This window comes from Scomber japonicus, chromosome 13 (assembly GCF_027409825.1).
Source record: "Scomber japonicus isolate fScoJap1 chromosome 13, fScoJap1.pri, whole genome shotgun sequence".
Lineage (NCBI taxonomy): Eukaryota > Metazoa > Chordata > Actinopteri > Scombriformes > Scombridae > Scomber > Scomber japonicus.
This window is the reverse complement of record NC_070590.1, coordinates 18619495-18641609: the sequence shown is the minus strand read 5'-3', so window position 1 is coordinate 18641609 and position 22115 is coordinate 18619495. Positions and strand designations below refer to the sequence as shown.

General features: G+C 38.9%; 1 protein-coding gene across 1 annotated transcript in view; it reads left to right on the top strand.

Annotated features, from left to right (window-relative positions):
* The window catches only part of LOC128370919 (FRAS1-related extracellular matrix protein 2-like), a 74419-nt gene extending 56677 nt beyond the window's left edge, over nt 1-17742 (top strand). The window contains exons 9-26 of the mRNA XM_053331103.1: nt 4348-4497; nt 4620-4829; nt 5184-5381; nt 5728-5892; nt 6134-6316; nt 7929-8059; nt 8540-8698; nt 9496-9799; nt 10628-10759; nt 11149-11480; nt 14554-14746; nt 14835-14942; nt 15057-15184; nt 15304-15438; nt 15577-15703; nt 16276-16463; nt 16571-16717; nt 17164-17742. Of these exons, the coding sequence (XP_053187078.1) occupies nt 4348-4497; nt 4620-4829; nt 5184-5381; nt 5728-5892; nt 6134-6316; nt 7929-8059; nt 8540-8698; nt 9496-9799; nt 10628-10759; nt 11149-11480; nt 14554-14746; nt 14835-14942; nt 15057-15184; nt 15304-15438; nt 15577-15703; nt 16276-16463; nt 16571-16717; nt 17164-17712 (3539 nt within the window). The 3' untranslated portion in view covers nt 17713-17742. The remainder of the gene's footprint in view (nt 1-4347; nt 4498-4619; nt 4830-5183; nt 5382-5727; nt 5893-6133; nt 6317-7928; nt 8060-8539; nt 8699-9495; nt 9800-10627; nt 10760-11148; nt 11481-14553; nt 14747-14834; nt 14943-15056; nt 15185-15303; nt 15439-15576; nt 15704-16275; nt 16464-16570; nt 16718-17163) is intronic.
* The last annotated feature ends 4373 nt before the right edge of the window (nt 17743-22115 follow it).

Genomic DNA, 22115 nt, shown 5'->3' with positions numbered 1-22115 from the left:
GCCACAATTATACTGCAGAGCCAATTTGAAATGTCAGAGTGTATGTCCATCTACATTAAGACAAAATCTTAGAAGAATGAAGACTTATCTAACAGACAGTCTTCCTTTAACAGTCTTCTTATTTGATGGCACTTTCATCTAGTGCATTTCAAAATTGTTTCTATCAGAAAGAATAGTGTCAATGAAGAAGTGAAGACAGTCTGTTGCCACACTGCAGTAAGGGATATGTAAAACAATGATGACAACTCATTTAGGGATACAAATAATTGTGCCAAATTAAATTTGTGTGTGTGTGTGTGTGTGTGTGTGTGTGTGTGTGTGTGTGTGTGTGTGTGTGTGTGTGTGTGTGTGTGTGTGTGTATGTGTGTACGTGTGTGTGTGTTTGTACGTGTGTGTGTGTGTGTGAGAGAGAGTGTGTAGGCATCTGCGGGTAAGGAACATGACACATTGCCTGATTGCTACTAAATTGTCAGAAGACTTCAGTTGTGGTGCTGAGTTCAAAGTAATGTGAAATGTGTTTGTGGAAGCCCGACTCCAGTGAGAGTTGATATGTCATTTTTAGCCTCCCCAAGGATAATACACCGTCTGACAGTGCTCTAATACCTGCACCGATGTCGTCAAAATGCAGCCTCCTTCACTTTAGCACAACATTAATTCACCCAGGAAAATAGCAAAACAAGAGTGGCAACGCTCTGTGTTTACTTGTGTGCATGGCTGCCTGCGTCTACTGTTCATGCGTGATTATGTGTCTATATGTCTGTGCACACCAGGTTAACATTAGACCTCAAATTCTGCATCAAAGGTAAGTGGTGAGAAAAGCACTTGAAAAACTCTAAGTGTGACTGCTAGTGCTCTCTAGCCCCATTTTTCCTTCCCCCCAGGTCAAAGTCAAGTTCAGTCTGCTGTTCTCCTCTCCATATTTTTCTCCACCACCACCCTCTCTCCCTCTGTGACACACACACACACACACACACACACACACACACACACACACACACACACACACACACACACACACACATTTTCTCTCACTTTTGCTGAAAAAAAAAGGCCCAGGGGTGTCTGCTAGATTTAGTACTTTATCAGATTAAACTCTACAGTACCTGTCTCCCTGAGCGCTGCGCTCTGCATGGCTGCACAGTCTGACTCAAAGTGAGTGTTGTCATCTCCTTGTACCCTGCCAAGGAGAGAGGACATTCAGGCACTTGCGGCTGGGTGCATATGGCCAGAGCTTAGTTTGTAGAATTGTAGATTAGCTCAGAAGATTTCTTGGAAACCTATTCCTTCATTTCAATATTTCAGTATTAGGACAGCCTTTACTTTTGGTCACAATCCAGAAACAGCAAAATTGCTCAGTTTGTACATTTATGCACTCCTTGTAGATAAAAGTGGTGTTATTGTCCAATGCAAGAGGTAGGTTGACTAAGAACAAGAAGAATTTGGTTTTACCTGCTGCATTATACAGCACATTTTTTCTTTTATTGGACATTCAATAAAAGTATGCTCCATTTCCCCAAAATCTAAACACAAGTGCAAAACGGCACACTCATCTTCACAAATGTCAGACTTCCACCAAACTTTGCCTTCAAACATCACACAAAATCTATCAAATACACATACTCTACAATAGCCTTTACATACCATGTAACGTAAAAACATGTTACTGCAATGAATACTGGTGCTTATGATTTCCCCCAGAACATCCTCTTAACATTATGAACATAATATAGACACATGCAAAAAAAAAAAATCATTTCCATATATTTCCCAATATAAACATGTGAGAAAAAACAGAAAGAAATCATGTATATTCTGCTTCAGGTCTTTGTGGATCTATTGTTCAAAAATAAATGAACTGACCCATGCCCCTGTTATATCTGTCCTGAGATTCTGATTGGTGTGTGAACAATTTTGACTCTTAGTGTTTCCGCCTGGGGAATTATGTGTTAATTGGGTTCCAGCTGTGATGACTTGAATTAATGCTGTTGAATGCCAGTGCTTTCTACAAGAGCACGAGTGAAAACAGGGAAATGTTTATAGTTTTAGGGCTGCCTTTGGTAGATGGTGTTGTGGTTTGCAATGTTTAGTTAAAAAGTCCAATTATAGTGTGTAAGTAACTGAGAAAAACTGTAATTTTCCTTCCATAAACGCATCCCATCTTCAGTATATACTTTCAAGCAGGGCTTTTTGGTACATCCTGCATTGCTCATTTTCTTCATTTAAAAATAATGTTTGCCTCCTGCCACATACAGTTTAAAATTTAAAAAAAGAAAAGGACAGAAATCATGAAATCATCAACACTTTCCACATTAGCATCTAGTGAAATAAAAACAAGAAATGGAAATCTCCCATCGCAATATCATTGCTTCCAAAAATGTTTGTCCTTTGACTGTATAAAGTGTCTACTTGCAGACCCCTTGAGCCACTGTCTTTCCATATATTGTCCTACATTTTGACCTCATGCATCACATTTCTTTGTTGTGTTTTTTAGTACCTTTGCTTGTAATATACATATAAATAAACATAGAGAAAAGAACCGTAAGTCCAAGGCAAATATTTACAGATAAAATTTCACTACAGCTGTCCCCACCTTCAAAACATAGGGGCCCTCTTACCAGCTGAGAATGCACTATAAACTGTACTTAAAGGTGCAGTGACACACAAATGGTTGCAGACACACCACATATAGTAATTATCACAATTTGGCTTTACACCTTCCCAAGCCCTCACACATATTTCAGAGTGCTAAACCACAGGCGTGGCCCCAGAGGGGAGAGAGGATGCGGCTCTCACTCATCCGTCATCACTCAACTCCCTCTCGAGGTGTTAAGAATCTGTCGTCCCTGGGCACAGACAGGACATGTGTGAATGCAGACATGTACATTAACAGCAGTTTCCTCTCTGATCATAGAAGGAATGTTTGGCAGATACATACATACTGTTTACAGATGTGTTACAGTTAGTTTCCTGTGCTATTGTTGAGGCATGCATTAATGTAACTAATAATCATCCCAAAAAACACCTTTACAGCCCCTGCATTGTTTACCAGCATATTTGTTCAGATGTTTTTACACATTTTTCCCCACCTACACAATCTGTAATTTTCCTTGTACCATTGTGCAAATACACAAATTCTATTAGCATTACAGACCAGCGCTACATCTGTTCAGTGAAGATGAGTGCGTAGGAGGGAAAGGTATGAGAGAAAGATAGAGACAATGAGGAAACCAGTCTTTAGATGGAGAGAGGGCGAAGGCTGCACTTGATGTGTGATACTTACTGGTTATTGTTACACTGGGATGTCACTTAGTCTGTCGAGTCGAGACTCAGAATATAACTGCAGTAAATTTCTTCAGTCACTGTGCTTAGCTTCTGTCATCTGGCCCAGTTAAAATATACAAATAAAATTTCAACAACAAGTTCATATATCAGTTAAGTAATATTCAGGGAAAAAAAGGGTTGATCACGAAAAAAAAAAAAGCATACTATTTTTGGATTATATGCATGAATATAAGAAAGGAGTCGAGTGAGAGAGAATAGGAAACAGAAGAATTTTTATTCCTGTCTTCCTGTCAGCGTTTTTGACTTGACAGGGGGGTTTGTGAAAGATGAAGCTGTCAAACACACTTTGGACTGTCTCCCCTTTGCTGCCTGAGGAAACAATGCCAGTTCAAACAAGCCTTTGAGCTGTCTAGGGGGCCGCTTTCTCTCTGTCTCACCATCTCACTATGCAACATTCAGAGAGGGACTCACACACACGTACACACACACACAGACACACACACACAGATGTCTTTTTTTCGGCGCTAACTGCATCTTTTTTTGCAATGTACTTAGTGGTTTCTGTCATAAGAATGGTAACAAGGAGGTGGGATAAAAGGCCAGGAGAGGTTGAAAGGTCAGGCTTCCCTATGGTTTAACTTAGACATGTCTAATATTACCACAGGTGCATTCATAAGGAGAAAAGACAAGCAGCATTAAGATTTAACAAAAAGTAAAATAACAAGGTCACAAATGCAAATCCTGCTACAAAGGTGGTCAACGTATGATGTTGAATGCCATTAAACAGGTGATACATTTGTCAGCTGCAGGCATCAATCAGCACTTTGATATTAAGTTTGTTGAGATAACGAGAGCACTAAAAAGACCAAATCATCAAATGTGCGCTGATCAAAAGGGTCTGAAAATTCATGGCAGAATGTCAAACACAGTAAAGCAAACAGTGCTCCAGTGAAGACAAGATCAGGACAGAGAATTATGAACCTTTAGTGTAGAATCTACAAGACTGACTGTTGATTACTGTCTCTTTCTTTTTTTTTTTCTTTTTTTGTGTTTTGTGCTCTCTAGCCCCAGTGTTTTACTTCGGAGAGGTGGAGTATCATGTGGATGAGAGTGATGGATATGTAGAGGTCAAAGTGTGGAGGACAGGAACTGATCTTTCTAAAACTGGCACTGTCACTGTTCGCTCCCGCAAGGCCGAGCCTCTCTCAGCAGAAGGTAGGCTCCCAGTCATAGAATCAAGTGTTTGCTTGTGACTGAATGTACCAATAAGATCATTTGTCTCCTTCCTGTATGTCAACTCAATTAAACCCATCATTGCACTCCTGTCCATCCTCCAGCCGGTATTGACTACGTGGGCATTAGCCGTAACCTTGACTTTGCTCCGGGCGTCAGCATGCAGACGTTCAGGGTCACCATTCTGGATGACCTGGGACAGCCGGAGCTGGAGGGGACTGAGAGCTTTGACCTGGTCCTACGTATGGCAGTGAATGGCATCCTAGGAGAACCTGGGAAGGCTTCAGTCTTAATCAATGACTCTGTGTCTGACTGTAAGTAATTTGTTTTACTACATGTTTATCTTTTCTCATCTATGTATTTTTTTCTTGACTGTTAATGTGAAGCATATTTAATTGGATGTTCTTTTAAGAAATGCAGTTTTTATTGATAGTGAGTTGTACTGCACCAATTTTAATTTAAGTCCTAGAAACATTTCTCTAAGAATATGTTTTTGTACCCACATTCCATTTTATATTAAAAGTCACCTTTATTAGCAATGTTTAATCAGAATTTGTTTTGACAGTTATGTTAATTGTTTTGCTGTTTAAAATCAGCTTAGACAGAATGAGACAAATGATTAGTGCCTTTGCCATATATGATGTTTGAACTATGCTGTGGTCTGACAGTGCCCAAGGTCCAGTTCCGTGAGCCGGTGTACATTGGAGAAGAGCACGACCGTCAGATCTCAGCCACAGTGTACCGCAATGGTGACACCAGACACAAATCTACTGTCCGCTGTTACACCCGTCAGGGCACTGCACAGGTTGTCTCTGACTTTGACGAGCGACCTAATACAGATGCATCCATCATCACTTTCTTACCAGGTACATCAGTGATTGCACAAATGCATCACACTTGTTTTCTTTCTCTTTTTTTATCAACTTGTATCTTTAGCTGACACCCTTTTGATTAAAAAAAATTATCAGGTTTTTTTCTCACCTTTTTTGTCAAAATCAACAATAATTTGCAAGTATGCTCCACACATTACCGAGGTATGGTTTTTTTAATTTAATTTATTTTTATTTTATTTTTTATTAAGTACGTGCACACAGCTTCCACACAAGCCTCTGGAGGAACTGAATACAGGGGAACATTTTTAGATGTTACTCTATCCTTTCATCTACCACAATTTTTTTTTGACATGTCCTGTCATCTCACTGAACACTGTAGGTGAGGCAGAGAAGCCGTGTATTCTGTCACTGGTTGATGACACACTGTACGAGGAAGGAGAAGAGCTGCGGTTGGTCTTAGGAAATCCGAAAAGTGATTCACAGTTTGGTGCATCAGTGGGAGTTTTGAATGAGGCACTGGTTAAAATCAAGGACACAGCTGACAGTAAGTGAGGGGTGACACAGAGGTGGAGGTAAATGGGAGTTCAACTAATTGTTAAATTTATCTTAATTTTTTTATCTGATTGGTTGTAAAGATACGAGTTATGAATTTGAAAAAAATGTATAGTATAACGGAATGTTTCTATTGTATAATTGCCATTTAATTGATAATTTAAGGTTTATTTCCATAATCAAACAATGTGTTAGCATTTGATCATATTTTCTCTCATTTCTGTGCACCATAGAACCCATCATCCGTTTTGTGGAAACCAAGTTCAGTGTTAGTGAACCCAAGGAGGCCAGCGCCGTGGCAACTGTGAGAATCCCTGTGGTTCGAGTGGGTGACACATCAAAGGTATCCATTGTTCGTGTTCACACCAAAGATGGGTCAGCAGTCTCAGGAGAGGACTACTACCCCGTGTCCCAAGGTAAGTTCCTTTTATGGCTATGATAGTTAAATCAATACTGTGCTCTTTTAATAATAAACAAACATGATTTTCTTGACAGCAACTAGGATGTCACAATGTCAGATCTTCACTACTCGATTATCGCAGGCAAAATAATTCACAATAACGATATTTTCACTATATTGATCAAGACATTTTTTTTTAAATTGCGTTTAGTGAAATCATCTTTAACTCTGTTAATGTTGGGGAAGAGAGACAAGGCGAGAAGGGAAAGAAATTAAAATGATTTAGGCTGCCTGAATTATTTACTTTACATTATCATATGTGTACCATCCACATTTAATTTTTTAAATATTCCAGTTATCATCAATACTGGTATATTGCGACACCTCTAACAGTAATATTACTCACTTAAAGTAACAAAAATGAGGCAGTGCAGACTTTTCAAACCAAGCTATAATTAAATAGTAAACCCATGCACCTCTAATGTGATTTTGACAAAAAAAGTTATGCACATTTCCCAAGAGTTAAGTATCTAAAACACACCAGCAAAGTTCACAAAACTAAATGTAATTTGTACTAAATAAACAACAGCAGTTTATGCCCTAACATGCATTTAGTCCCCCATAAAGCAACTCCTGTATTTTTTTGATTTTTGACACCTTCATTGTTTTCATTGGCTTGTGGTCTTGTGGCCTCTTCTTCATATTTTTTATTGTGCTATTACAAAATCTGATGCAAATACAGGCACCTGCCCCTCCAGAAATCATCCAATAGCACTGTCAAAAACTTTCCAGGATATAATATAGTTTTTTATTGGCCTGCAGATATCCTTCTAAAAATAGTTTTAATCAATTTCTTGCAACTAATAAGAACATTTTTGTCAAGTGTGAAACAAGGCTCCCTATAGGAATATTGAATGTAATGAAAGTGGGCATGGGCATAGGGATTTATTTGGGCAAGGGTCATTGATTTGTAATTTCATTCCAAATGGGGAAAGGTAATTTCTGCAGAAGTCCAGTGGAGGGTCATGTAATTTTTAATTGAATTTGAACAGTCATGCTTTGTCAGCAGGGTGAAATCCTCTTTCCTATCCACTCAGCTTTGAGCACACGCAACGTTTCCTAATCAAGGCTTGAAATATTTATGAATACATCCGGTCTATTCAAATCATACCTGCCTACCCACCGTTCAAATAGTGCAAGTATCCCAGCAGTGTCTTGAATCATGCAGTGTTGAATTTCCCACTTTGCACAATATTTTCTCAGCGCAGCACATTTGTAATGCAAAGCTATTACTTACTGTACCTCAAAAGGAGATGGACCACCTTTGGCACTATGCAAATATAAACCTTCAATGCTTTTTAACTAAGTGTGTATTCCTCTGAAGCAATAAAACATGAACTGGGCTAACCTGTGAGGCTTTTCTTTTTTTTGAAAAACTAAATTCAGAAAAATGTAACCTTAATGTCACTTGAATATTTATTTATCTCCACAGCATAATCACCAGCAACAATTTCTGAAGTTGCCTGAGTTATCGATGTTTGTGCTGTAATGTGTGTTGTATTTATAACAAAATAGCTACATATCTTCCCGATATGTGTGTGTATCAATGTGTGTTTGTGTGTGCCCAGACATTGAGTTCAAACAGGGCGACAAGGAACATGTAGTGGAGGTGGAGGTGCTGTACGATGGGGTCAGAGAGATGAGGGAAGCCTTTACTCTTCACCTGAAGCCTGATGAAAATATGGTGGCTGAAACTCAGGTCAAAAATGTTCACATACACAACCATCACACAACAATCACATAAAATCCAGACTGACAGGAATTTCAATGTAATGAAAAAGTAAAGAGATGAAAAACTTTTTATCTTTTCTGATTTGACCCACATTTATCCAGGTCAGGCCCACTGAGATCAGTGATTTTCTTTGACAAGGGTGTCCTGGCCCAGACAACAACCACCACTTCACTTAAGTGGCGGCTTGAAAAGCGGTGAAAACATTTCACAATAAATAATAGATTAGCTTAGAAAAAAACCTGCAAGCAAAGAAAGGAAGCAGAGAAAGAGAAATGAGAGAAGGGTAAAATGAAACACTTTGAATTAGCCATCACTGTTAGATCATCATCTTCTTATACATTCAGTTCTGTGATGAGTTTCATCATTACATTGACAGTAATTCCTTGATTGACAAACAGCAACATGTCTATTTTTGTCACTCAGCCCTGTCTTCTTTTTCTGGAACAGGTAACTAAAGTGATAGTTTACATTGAGGAGACCAACAGCATGGCTGATGTCACCTTCCCCTCTCTGCCTCATGTGGTGTCGCTACTCCATTACGATGATGTCGCCAGAACACCAGATAATCTCCACCCACCAGCTGGTTACCCCGTCATCTGTGTCACAGTGAGTCAAACTGAAATCAACTGAAATACAGAATAATATTTAGTCGGATTGCACAGAAACAGTACACTTTAGCAACAACCAGAGAACCTGACACACTACTGTTAAATGTGTTGGCTTTTCCTGCAAAGCGGAAACAGGACTTAATCAGGACTCACATCCTGTGGGAGTAGAGGGCACATTGTTATCCCTTGGGACTAATTCTTTCCTTCAGCCAAAGTTAAACTGTCCTTCTAGAGTTACCCAGTCTGCCCTTAAAAGACACATTACATCGTTTAGTAGGCCACTGTTCTCGTGCTTTCATACACTGGAGAATAACTTTCACTCTTGAATACAGGCTGAGTGAGACACTTAAATGGATTTTTGTGATGTGTAAAGCCACTTGCTTCTCAGGTGACTGCTGTGGGTGCGTAGGACTCTCAGTCGAGTGTGTCTGTTTCTCTGTTTTGTGGTCAGCTGTGTAGGAGGTGCCCCAGGGAGGTGAAATGAAGTAGTCTTGTCAAACTGAAGTGTTGAGTGCTGTACCAGGTGGCGCAGTGTCAACAGATTTAAAATTATATCTGCAGAAAGACTTAAAAGTTTACCTCTCCTTCTTTCCAATTGTAAAAAAAAGCTTTAAGAACACAAATGTGAAAACACAACCCTGAAACATCTGGATTTCCTTGGCAACAATTACTTACTTGTTTGTATTCTGTACCTCTCTCTCCTTTTGTCCTCCGGCATATGCTGCATCTTTTCCCATATTTCTGCTGTCCCTAACCACCTGCCTACTCCTGCTACATTTTCTATCCATCCTCTAGGCTTGCAACACAAAATACCCAGACTATGACAAGACGGGCTCTATCTGTGTCAGCGAGCACATCAACAACACCTTGACCCGCTACCGCTGGCTCATCAGTGCCCCAGCTGGCCCTGATGGCGTCACCAGTCCCATGTGGGAGGTGGACTTTGACACTTTCTTTACATCCTCCAAGATGATCACATTGGACTCGGTCTACTTCCAAGCAGGGTCCAGGGTTCAGTGTGCTGCTAGGGCTGTTAATTCTAACGGGGATGAAGGTTTAGAGCTCAGCAGCCCCATTGTCACTGTCAGCCAGCAGGAAGGTAAGGATATAACAATGAGCATCCATCTCCATGTCTTATGTTCCCAGTCTTCTAAATGGGGAATTAAACAGAGATTGGGCCCCATGTTGCCAAGAGAATAAAAAGGGCTTTGTTTACCAAGCATTATGATTGTACAGGAATAGAGCTTTTGAGTAAACAGGTCCTACTGCATGTGGAGAACACAGTCTATAATAACTGCATAAAAGAAAAACACACCATAATTACTATAAAACAAGTCAATGTAGCTTCTCTGATCCAATGCTGTTGTTTACTTATTCTTTTTTTCAGCTATTTAAGAACTCTTATGATTAATTAAAGATTAAAGAAATATAATGTCAGATGGAAATACAAAGGAATCTTTGTAGAGCATTTTGCAAATAATAAAATTATAAATTCATTGCAGAGGTTACAAAATTGTTGCTGTTTACAACAACCACAATAAACCATTAGTCATTGTTAAAAGGTATAGGCTTGGGGCTCAGAGTTCTCACTCTGTCTTGGATGATAAAAAGTCTCTCTTTTGCTGTTGCTATCACTTATGCTGTGCTCACTCCACCCACACATCCTGAATGTAATGCACGTTCATGCATACTTTGTCAGGGTGGGTGCAAGGCATTCTTAGCAATGTGGAAATCACTGCCTGACACAGTAATAGATCAGGCAGATTATGAGAAAAAATTATGTATCACAGGACATTACAGTAATTATTTAGACAGTATTTTTTCACAAAAGTATTCACCTGCACACACAATCATAGCAATTCACTCTGTCTAGTGTTTCGACCTGTCCTTGTGCTCAGACCCTTCTGTTCTCCTCTGTCACATAAAGGTATGTGTCAACCACGTAAAATGGGTACCGTTGGCGCTGAGCCTTTCTCTGCCAAGCTACGCTACACTGGAGCAGACGACCCGAAACACCCCAACCTCATCAAAGTGACTGTCACCATGCCTCACATAGATGGTAGGTAGGAGCTGGAGGCAGCACTCGTACCACAGATGAAGTGAAGTGTAATGTAGTGTGTGTAATATTCACGTCTGGGGATCCTCAGGAGCGTGACAGTCAGAATATAGATCTTGCCGGGTTGTATCGAACCCCGCTGTACAAACCCTCCAGCACACCCGCTACTTAGCATTCCCCTCTTGATTTTTAATCAGTTTCCTTCTGCCTCGTCTCCTCCAGGTTTCCTTCTTCCTTTTTTCTCTGGCTCCCCTGCTTTCTTTTTCCTCACTTCCCCCTTTTCTCTCAACAGTGTCTTTCTTCTAAGTTTCTGAAATAATCACCTCTCTCAGTATGGGTATCAAAGATAGTAGCAAGCAGCCAGAGTCACACTGTCTCTCTATACCTTGCAGGCATGCTTCCAGTAATCTCCACTCGCCCTCTCATGAACTTTGAGCTGACTCTCAGTCCCGATGGTACCCGGGTTGGAAACCACCGCTGCTCCAACCTGCTTGACTACAATGAGGTCACCACAGGTCACAGCTTCATCACCACTTCAACGCGCAACCCTGAAAGTATGGGAGACACAGCGCCCTATCAGTTCAGTAGCCCTCTGCGGGGGAGCAGCACACTGCGCTTCTACAGGAATCTCAACCTGGAGGCCTGTCTCTGGGAGTTCACCAGCTACTATCACATGTCTGAGCTGCTCACCGACTGCGGAGGCACCATAGGGACTGATGGACAGGTGTGCATGGGTGAATGTGTGTTTTTGTGTGTTTCTGTGTACATTTGTCCACAACGTATAAATTCCTATCTAGGGTTTGTATGGACATCTGTTTAACTGTTAGCCTTTGCGTGTGTGTCCACCTTTGTGTGTTTATATCTGTATGTTCAGTCTATTTACAGCCTTTTGAATGAGAGGGTCGCACAGACAGAATGGCACCATTTCTGTTTGCCTGCATTTACGTCTCATTTGGTGCATGTTTGTGTGTGTGTGTGTGTGTGTGTGTGTGTGTGTGTGTGTGTGTGTGTGTGTGTGTGTGTGTGTGTGTGTGTGTGTGTGTGTGTGTGTGTGTTGCGCGTGTGTTTGCCAGCTTTGTATCCCAGCATGTGATTGACAACTTTTAGTGTGCATGCACACAAATGCACACAGAGACATACACACTCACACACAGTATTGCCAAACTATCAACCACCCCCTGTAATGCTCACCACGTCCAACATGGAACATTGAAGTTCAGATTCACAGGAAATCTGTGAAATCATAAAAGCAAATCTAGTTATCTTGGAGTACACTAATATAATCCACAGGTTAAGGGCAGAAATCTTATTTACCTATTACTCTGCTTTAATCAGATTTTATTTCACTGGCTGGCTGGTGTGATAGTTGATTTAAGAGATTTCAGCTCACCAAAGAAGTCAGCCATTGTTGCTACATTTTGGCATTATGTTCAACAGTCAATTAGATTCTAGCAAACTTTCAGTAGCAATTTACTGTTGTTGCATCATTGGAGCAGATGTTGCAAGTGTTGTCTGTGTTGTATACTGTACAGAGCTGAAGTATTCTCCTGGTTCTTATTGCTATTGTGGATTAGGAGACAGACCCTTGCTCCCTTGCTCATGTCCTGCTGCTCTTTTGTGTTCCTCCAGCCTTTGATCTGTGAGCTTTTTGTGGCTGATCAGACTGCTGTGTGTGTGTGTGTGTGTGTGTGTGTGTGTGTGTGTGTGTGTGTGTGTGTGTGTGTGTGTGTGTGTGTGTGTGTGTGTGTGTGTGTGTGTGTGTGTGTGTGTGTGTGTGTGTGTGTGTGTGTGGATAGACATTAATTTACTTGTCCCCAGTTACAACACAAACTGCTTGTATAGTTACACATGACACCCGTCATCCACAAGACCACACAAGTCCACTTCGTTATAAGAGATCACTGTCACTTGGGTTGTGTGTTTTTGTCCAAGGACTGTCAAAGGAAAAATATTTTAAAACATTTTTTGAAGAAACTTTCTCAACCTTGTCCTCCCACCAGGGTGCAAGAAGCAATGCCACAGAAAGAATGGAATAATCCACCTACCTTTGAAGAACAAAAGACAAAATTGACATTTAAAGAATTTTTGATTCTGGCAGTAGTCATCTTGATCAGTGGTTTATTCTATTATAGCCAAAGGCTCTTAGGTTTTCAGGAAACCTTTGTATTTTATCCTACATAACCGTTGTACAGTATGTGTTTCAAAAAGTCAAACTTGCAAGGGAAAAAAAGACCATGACATTTCAAGGCAGTCAGAAATACTATCATTTATGCTGTATCATTGATATCTTTATTCTGTATCAGTTAGTCTTAAATTATTTTAGGAGGTTGTCTCTAAAACTGTAGGGTTTAGTTGGTTTGTCTCTTAATTAGCTGTCCTTTAATTGTTAATTTGGATCCTGGTTCTGTGATTCACAACGTATCCTTCATAGACACTGTAGTGGATTGGGTACATTTCAGATTCTGTTGGCAGAAATATTATACAAGACACTTAATGTAGTGGTACTTTGTGTTCAAATGCTTTTAGATGGCCTCATGTTACAGTATGTGTTGCCAAGAGATGAAGAATGATTTAATAGAGAAGGGAAAGCACTAAATGGATTAGGATTCACAGTCTTTTACTTTTTTACTCAAAACATCTTCTGTCAAATTGCTCTCCTCAGTTTCTCTTGCCAGTTAATCTTCTGCCCAGTATTTGTTTTAGTAATTCATTATGTAAATTGACACATATGTTTTCACTTCAAGTCAAACAACATTTCTACAGCAGACTCTAACTTTATTAAACATGTGTTGGCACATACATCAAATCTTCAAGCACATATTATTTTAAAAATAATGTTGGTAAACAGAGACACCTAGTGGCTGGTTTTAGTTAATATAGACTTCACGTTATATGTATGTTATTCTGTGTAGATGAACTGACATTTTTTTTAACTTACAAAAGCAAACAAAAAGTAATCAGATTATTTTCCAAAGCGTTTGTAATTACAAATTAATATTTTAGAGATCACATCTGGACTTCATTAATGATTAAATTAATTGTCATGTTTTGAAATACTTGGATAACCTTAAAAAAGAAAACCAAAATAGAAAATAACAATACAAGCCCACATCACTGCCCACTATGGTTCCTTGTAAACAACACAGGAAGACCTTTGTGCATGTTTGACAACCTCCTGAGTAGGAGTGAAAATATCAAGTACCTTGTGGAGGAGAATTATGTGTGCATCTGTTACATCTTCTCAGTGCTTATTATAGCTTATCGACCCATAATCACCTTTTAATCTAAAAGGAAAATACCGTTTTTGTAATACAATTCAATTCCTTTTTTTGTTTATATAGCTCCAAGTCACAACAGAAGTTATCTCAAGACACTTTTCATAGCGAGTAGGACTAGACCATCATGTTTAATTTACAGAGACCCAGTATTTCACTGTGAGCAAGCACTTAGTGACAGCAACAAGGAAAAACTCCCCTTTAATGGGAAGAAACCTCAAGCATAACCATGCTCTAGGTAGGCAGCCATCTGCCTTGACTGGCTGGGTTGAAAGAGAAAGAAGGAGAAGGAGAGAGAACATAGAGAAGCACATACTGAGAATTTTTCTTTTTTTTTTTTGCTTTACAGTGTCAAACATAATTTCAAAGTAAATAAATAATGTTCGTGGTTAATAATGGCCTTTAAATTTGAACTGTTTTTAATTTAGGATAATGAAGCAAAACAGTGTTCAAGTGTGGATGGAATCAATTGATTTTGTTTTCTAAGACATTAAAATCTCACTTCACTCAACATCCTTACAGGTGCTGAACCTGGTCCAGTCTTACGTGACCCTGCGGGTGCCTCTTTATGTTTCATACGTGTTCCACTCTCCTGTCGGCACCGGTGGCTGGCAGCATTTTGACCTACAGTCAGAGCTGCGCCTCACTTTTGTATACGATACAGCCATCCTCTGGAAAGATGGAATCGGTAGCCCTCCACAGGCCGAGCTACAAGGTAAGTCTCCAAGATTATGTGTCTAGTGGATATGATCCACAAAAAAAGAGTACTTTTGTGGAATTCAGTGCATATGTCCTTTTCCCAGGTGCGTTGTATCCTACCAGTATGCGCATCAATGACCAGGGACGTTTGGTGGTAAATTTTCGCACCAAGGCTCGTTTCAGGGGTTTGTTTGTGGAGTCTCACTCTGGAGGCAGAATAAAAAGAGCTGGTGAGACTGACAGACTATTGTCATTGTATCAGTTTTACTATTCTTTAATAATATAACCATTGCTAAAAATACAATATGAACTTCTCCTACTCTTAGCAACCTCAATGTCATCCATGGTGATGAGTGTGGACCACCCCGGCCTGACCTTTAATCTCACCTTAGTGAGGAGTGAACCTACTTACAACCAGCCAGTCCAGCAGTGGACCTTTACCTCTGACTTTGCTGTAAGTATGACAGGATGAAATTGTTTTTTGCCCTAACCCTAACCCGAGGTGAAACATCCACTGTGCAAATAGCAGTTACAGACTGACACCAAAGTATTGGTCCCTTCTGCTCCGTACAGGTGAGAGACTACTCAGGGACCTACACAGTGAAGCTTATCCCATGTACAACTGCACAGAATATGGAATACACTGTTCCACCAGTCTGCAGTCCCAGAGAACCAGTCAACTTTGACCTAGACATCAGATTCCAGCAAGTAAGGAGGTCTTTGTTGGAATTACTGATCATACGATCCAATAGTGCCATGTTTCTTTGTTGTAGGAAAACCTTCCTTTTTCTCTTTTGTCATTTGCTCTCTCTCTTCCTTCACTTACTATCTGCATCTTTTTTCCAGGTGAGTGACCCAGTTGCAGTGGAGTTCAGTCTGAACACTCAGATGTTCTTGTTGTCCAAGAGGAGCTTGTGGCTCTCTGATGGCTCCATGGGTTTTGGTCAGGAAAGTGACATAGCCTTTTCTGAGGGTAAGCCCTCTGACAAGGTCAAATGACTTGTATCATCTGTTTAATGAAGGTTTAAAGAATTAAACTAATGGTTGTTAGTAGTTGTTTAAATAATGATTGATTTTCTATTTTTCAGGAAGCTTTTGGTTTGAGTTTATGCCAGCATAGTATAAAAATCAATTTGCAAAGATTTAGGTCTTGCTTGCTTTCATTAGTTATGTTTTTAAAGGAACCAACATCTGACATTTAGAACCCGGAAGACAACTAACAAGCAAACACTGACTTCTCGGAAAGGATAAAATTAATTTGGTCCCTTATTTCATCATAATATTGCATTCACTGCTTTAGATAAACAGGAACCAATTTGGATGTTTGAAAATGAATCCTAAAACAATGGTATTCTGTAGATATTTATTGGCAATTAATTATATGGATTTGTAGCTCATTGGCTAAAATGTGTAAAACCAGCAGTATGGCCCTTTAAGATCATTTCCATGTGTGTATTTAATATTCTGTCCTTGCACTTTTCAGTGTGATTCATGTTCACAGCTTGGAGAAGGCTTTAGGATTCATGTCTTCATCCCTAATTTCAGGTGATACCATCTACGGTCGTGTCATGGTGGACCCCGTGCAGAACTTGGGAGACTCTTTCTTCTGTAGCATAGAGAAGGTGTTCCTCTGCACAGGTGCTGATGGATATGTACCGAAGTACAACCCAACCAAGTTTGAATTTGGCTGCCTGGCTGACTCTCCGTCATTGCTCTATAGATTCAAAATTCTTGTAAGTACATGTTACAATTTCAGTATGCAGATGGATATACAATAATAATAATAATAATAATAATAATGATAATAATAATACAAACTCAATTTAACACACCTGACCAGGACAAAGCTCAGCCAGAGACTCAGGCACGTGTGTTTGGTGATGTCAATTTTAATGCTGTGCTGGCAGTCGATGATCCATCAGCCATGTCCCTCGTCAAACAGCCAGGGTCTGACGGCTTTAGAGTGGACTCTACAGCCATGTTCCAGGTATCCTTCATTGTATTCAAGCCTCATAGTCAGTAACTTTTATTGTCAACCAGTAGCTAGTGCACTACTTTATCATTCAATGTATAAAATGTCAAAAAGTTTTGAATATTGGCTTTTCCGCTCTGCTTATATGTATGCTGTATGTTTTGCCTTGACTGGTGTTATGGTTTTATATTGTATTGCGTGGTTTATTGGATCCATAGTGAAAGAAAGCAATTATGTTGTCTTCTGATTTAATCTTTTTGGCTTTTAATCAATTAAGCCAGCTGTGTCACTGCTTGAATGGTAAAAGTGTACTTTTGCCAAATATCCAAATTTAGCGCTGGCAGATCGAATGTAATCAAAAATAAGACATTTCTTTCTTTTTGCCAGATGTCATTTTGTGTTTTGTGTCGGTTTAAATTGAGTATAATTCTAAGATATGCATAATTCTTTGTTTTCCTCAGGTTGCTGCTGGTCGTGAGTGGTACATACACACCATTTACACAGTTCGTTCCAAAGAGAATGCCAACAGAGGTATTGGAAAGCGGAGCCTGGAATACCACTCCTTAGTTTCCACAAGCAATGATCTTGCCTTGACCCTAACAAGCAGCAAAGGTCATCGCTCCAGGAGGTCAGTTGGCATTGAAGTCCCAGAGATCACTGAGGATATCAATGCAGACAACAACCGAGGCACCAATATCATGCACATCACTTTGGACCGCACCAAGCGACGGGCAGGGGGGCCGAATGAGCTTCTCTCTGACGGGCTGGAACCTAGTGAGCTGAATGCAGAGGAGGAAGAAGAGGGCCTGGTGACTGTGGTGGGGGCGCTGGTAGGGGTGCTGTTGACTGTCCTCATCATTGTCACCCTTGTGCTTGTGCTGAGATCCAGACAGAAGGATGGTAAGGAAGGATGGAGAGAGGGCGTGCAGGAGGTGGTGAAAGGGTCTGTTAGTACAGAACCCATGTTGGTGGTCAGGATGCAAGACTGCCATAACAGCTCAGAGGTCTGAGCAATAAATGTGTGGATGGACAGATGGACAAAGGGATAAAGAGTACAGTATGTGGGGCTTTTATAAAATTTTTGATTTTCCCTTTTTCTTTAAAAAAAAATAATAATAAATTACATAACACCAAAAATCTGACTTTGATTATATGCATTTTTGGGTGTGTGCCTGATAGTTGTAGGGGGGTTCCTACAATATTTGATCCATTATAGTTCCCTGATCACAGCAAAAGAAAACAGCATGACAGTTCCATACACTGTCCTCACCTCACATTCCAACTTTTGCCTCTGGTAGCATGAAATTTCCTTTCCATCTTACTGGCTTTATGGTGTTAAAGTGCCTGAAGCAGCTAAATCCCTTCAGGACAGTCCCAGTCACCAAGAGCACTTTTCTCATAAAGCAGGCCAAGTCAGAGATCTAGTGATGTAGGTGTACTTCGGATAAAGGGGACTAGATGAAAGAACACTCAAATGTTATCAACTCGACCCTATGTCAGTCAAAACTTCACTGAAGTTTGTGAGCTCTGGTAATTCCATGTGTCTCCCCAAATACAAATGGTGACAAGACCTTAAAACATTTTTTGAAAACATATGTCGCAGAACATACATGATTTTTAGTCGCTTAATAATTGCATTATGATCCCTAAAGTCCAATATTTAAACTATTATCTCAAATTTTTCCTCAGAGTGGTTATAAAGTTCATGCATGGCCAGAGGATAACTCTATTAAGTAAAATATTGTGAATGATAAGGTTAATATTGGACTTATTATAAATATTAAACCCATAGTGCAAGTGTTTGGAAACCAACCTGCTGCATGAGTAGATAAATTTTTATTCTGGGGTGAACTGTGCCTTCAGGCCTACTATTTTGTCCCAAAATATTTGCTGGGACAGTCATTCTGGATTACACAATGTGTAACGAAAAAACGAAAAAACTTGTGTTTTGGAACACAAGATGCCAAAACTTGTTTCTTATCTCTGAACTAAACTGGCACAAATCTCTCATGAGACAGGAGGCTAATACCACTGCTGTCAGAATTAGTGTTTATTAACCAGCTAATCATTTTATTAAGTCATGTATACTGTTCTGTATTTCATTTACAATGTGATGAGAAAGGTTTTCTTAGATATGTTGAGCATTTCTGCTGTTGTGAAGTTGGGCTGTTCACACTGTTTTTTCTATAATTGTTTTGCATTTTTGTAAACTCAGTTATTTACTATGTCATGTGTTTACAGGTCAACACTGCTTCTGTTACCACAAAGTTTACAGCTATCCATCCTTGCAATATTGCCTCACTGTGTTTTTCTGTGACCATATTTATTCAAAATGCATTGTCCAAACACTGCTTATGGTATGTATGTATAAAAACACTCATCTCAGGAGTTATTTCATTTACAGAGAATGGACTGTGTGTTGTAACACAATTTACTGACTGAAGAGAATCTTTACAGATCTACTTTCCACTTCTTTGTTACACTGCTAATAAGTGTGGTGCTGTGAACATATACAATTATTTGACATCTGTTCTTTTCACATTATGTTCCTGTAAACAAACACTAGTGCTGTTTGGGATAAAGGATGCAAACAAAGTAGCTGCTCACAGATCAGACATGAAAAATATTACGTTTGAAATGTTTCATATTATCTGCTATGTCATTATTTTGTTGATGCCACTGGTGAAATTTCTTGTTTACATGTGTTGTCAAACCTGTGTCTTTTTTCTGCTGTGACTATACAACATGCTAAGATCAGTGTTCTTAAATATTTGTCTTATTATGGTGTTGTCAGACATCACACTACAATCATTTCCAATATGTGTCAGGGTTAACTAATGTGATTAACATGAGCCAGAAATCAGCGAAGGTGTGAATCTGCGAGGGATGTGAGGGTTTATACCGCTAATAGTCTGCCAACTGTGATGTGTTGACCTTGACAAATTGGGAGATAACACCATATCTGACATCAAATGCACTTTTTGAGTCACATCCCTCACATGCCAATCCAAGCTATGCAATGTAATGTATACCCCACAGCCAGTTATCCCCATGTATATGACAGTTTTAGCACAAAAAATCAAACTTGATAATCACTTTGTGTCTTTTTATGAATGGGTTTTTATGTATATGTATTTAAGAATAAACATTGTTGCTTACTGGTAGGTTGTTGTCAATTAAATCAGTATTTAGATACAGAACTGTAGAGCTGAGACTTGAGATGTAAGCATGAGTCAGACTCATAAATGAGCACTTGAAACTTATTGGAATTGTTTGACTGTTTTGAGATTTGACATACTCTAGCCTTTAAGACTTGACTTGAGACCTCAACATTCAAATTTTATATATTTTATTTATATATTTATTTAGCCTTGTACAAGATTTACACAGTAAAACATAATGATGGACAGGCAGGTGGCAGGTAAAACATTGCGAATATGTAATTGAGAACTTGGTCTAAGCCAGGGGGTTTCATATTCTGAGACTCTGTCCCCTCAGACAAAGCTTGGAAAGAGGCACCCTCCCTCAGCATTTTAAATTACTTCCAGTTTGGCTTGTGGACTTAACCTAGGCCTTGTATACCTCACATAAGCATACACATTTAAAATAAATTCACAGACAAATCAATCATCAGTTGCTATGATTATTATGAGAAGAGAGTGAAAGAAGGGACAATGATGTTTGAATGAAATATATTACATACAATGTTTTAAAATTCTTGTAATCTCTAAATGTCAAAAGCTAGAAATGTAATTATATACAGCCTAGTGTAATTGTACTTCCTTCATCAGACATTGCCCTAAAGATCAGTGTTGGGGAGTAACTAGTTACATGTCACGGCGTTACCTAATTTAATTACAAAATAAATGTAACTGTAATCCATCATAGTTACTGAGAAAATAAAAGTTTAATTATCTTACAGTTGCTCATGAAAATGTTGATGATTACAAAGGGGGTTACAGTTAAAGTCAGACCTCTAAGATTTTTATGGAAGTAAATCTGTGCCATCTGCTTTTGAATTTGAATTTTTAGCACTGAATTTTTTTTGCATTGAATTTCAAACACTGAATTTTGTTTTTCATTGAAATCAGACTTTGAATTTTAAAAGCTGTTGAATTTCAAGAACGGCATTTTTTTTTTCCTCTGAATTTTTTCTAATGTTTAAAAAAATTCAGTGTAAAAAAATGTTTTGATTTTTTTTTTTTGACATTGAATTTTTTGAGACATTGAAGTTTTGACACTGAATTTTTTGAGACATTGAATTTTTTTACACTGATTTTTTTTAAACATTAGAAAAAATTCAGAGGAAAAAAAATCTGTTCTTGAAATTCTATGGCTTTTAAAATTCAAAGTCTGATTTCAATGAAAAAATTCAGTGTTTGAAATTCGATGCAAAAAATTTCAAATTCAAAAGCAGATGGCACAGATTTACTTCCATAGATTTTGCTCAGAAGTGGGTTAACCTAAGATAAAAAAAAATAAGGATAACTAGAAGGTTAAAATAATATGGTAATATAAGGTGACCAAAGTAAGAGTGTGTGAGGTGAAGAGGAGAGAAACAGAGCAAACCTGGTTTAAAGGGTACAGCTGTTTTTTCTCCCATGGGAAGGCCAATCAGATTCATCCCAGCTACTTGTGAGGATCTAATTTCCAGCTTTTTACTGCAAAACTTGTCATCATCATCATTCATTGATTGTTTGATCCTGATTATAAAATGCATACTATAATACAGTAACACAGAACACACAATGCATTATTCTGGCATTGATATGACATCAGCTTCATCCATCAAGCTGCCACTCATTAAAACCTGAAAGAATGATTATGATCAAGCATATCACATTGTTATTCTACCTTGTATGATAATGTAACACTTTCTCACATTAAGTAATGTACCCATACCAACATTTCAACGTAAGGAAGAAGAAAGTAGAATGACAATTCATCAAATATCCATTTATCTGTGATGGTTGTAATAGTAATTGATGTTGATGTAAGTAATAATTGATATTCTGTTTAAAGATTGACCAAGATGTCTATGTAGCCTATAGGTTTTTTCTCTTTCATACTCTGTGGTGTTGTTTCCAGACACAGAGAAGGAAAGAATATGGGGTGTCTCCATAATTTATGACAAGTCTGTAGTCGAATGTCTTTACATGATTGTGTTAGTGTGGGTTCAATCTGATGGCAGAAAAAGGGAGTGAAGTCTATAAATCCTGACTTCTGAAGGAGACACCAAGGTCTGTCTTATGTTACTTTTTATGTAGTTCTCCCACTTTGGATTTGTCAGTGGAATGTTAATGGATTTTTGTTTGTCCAAGAGAGAGACTGTGTCAGTCTCTATATCAATCCCGACCCAATTTATTAATCTCAGGGTCAAAGGTGACTCTGGTCAAATGATTGTTGAGCCGTA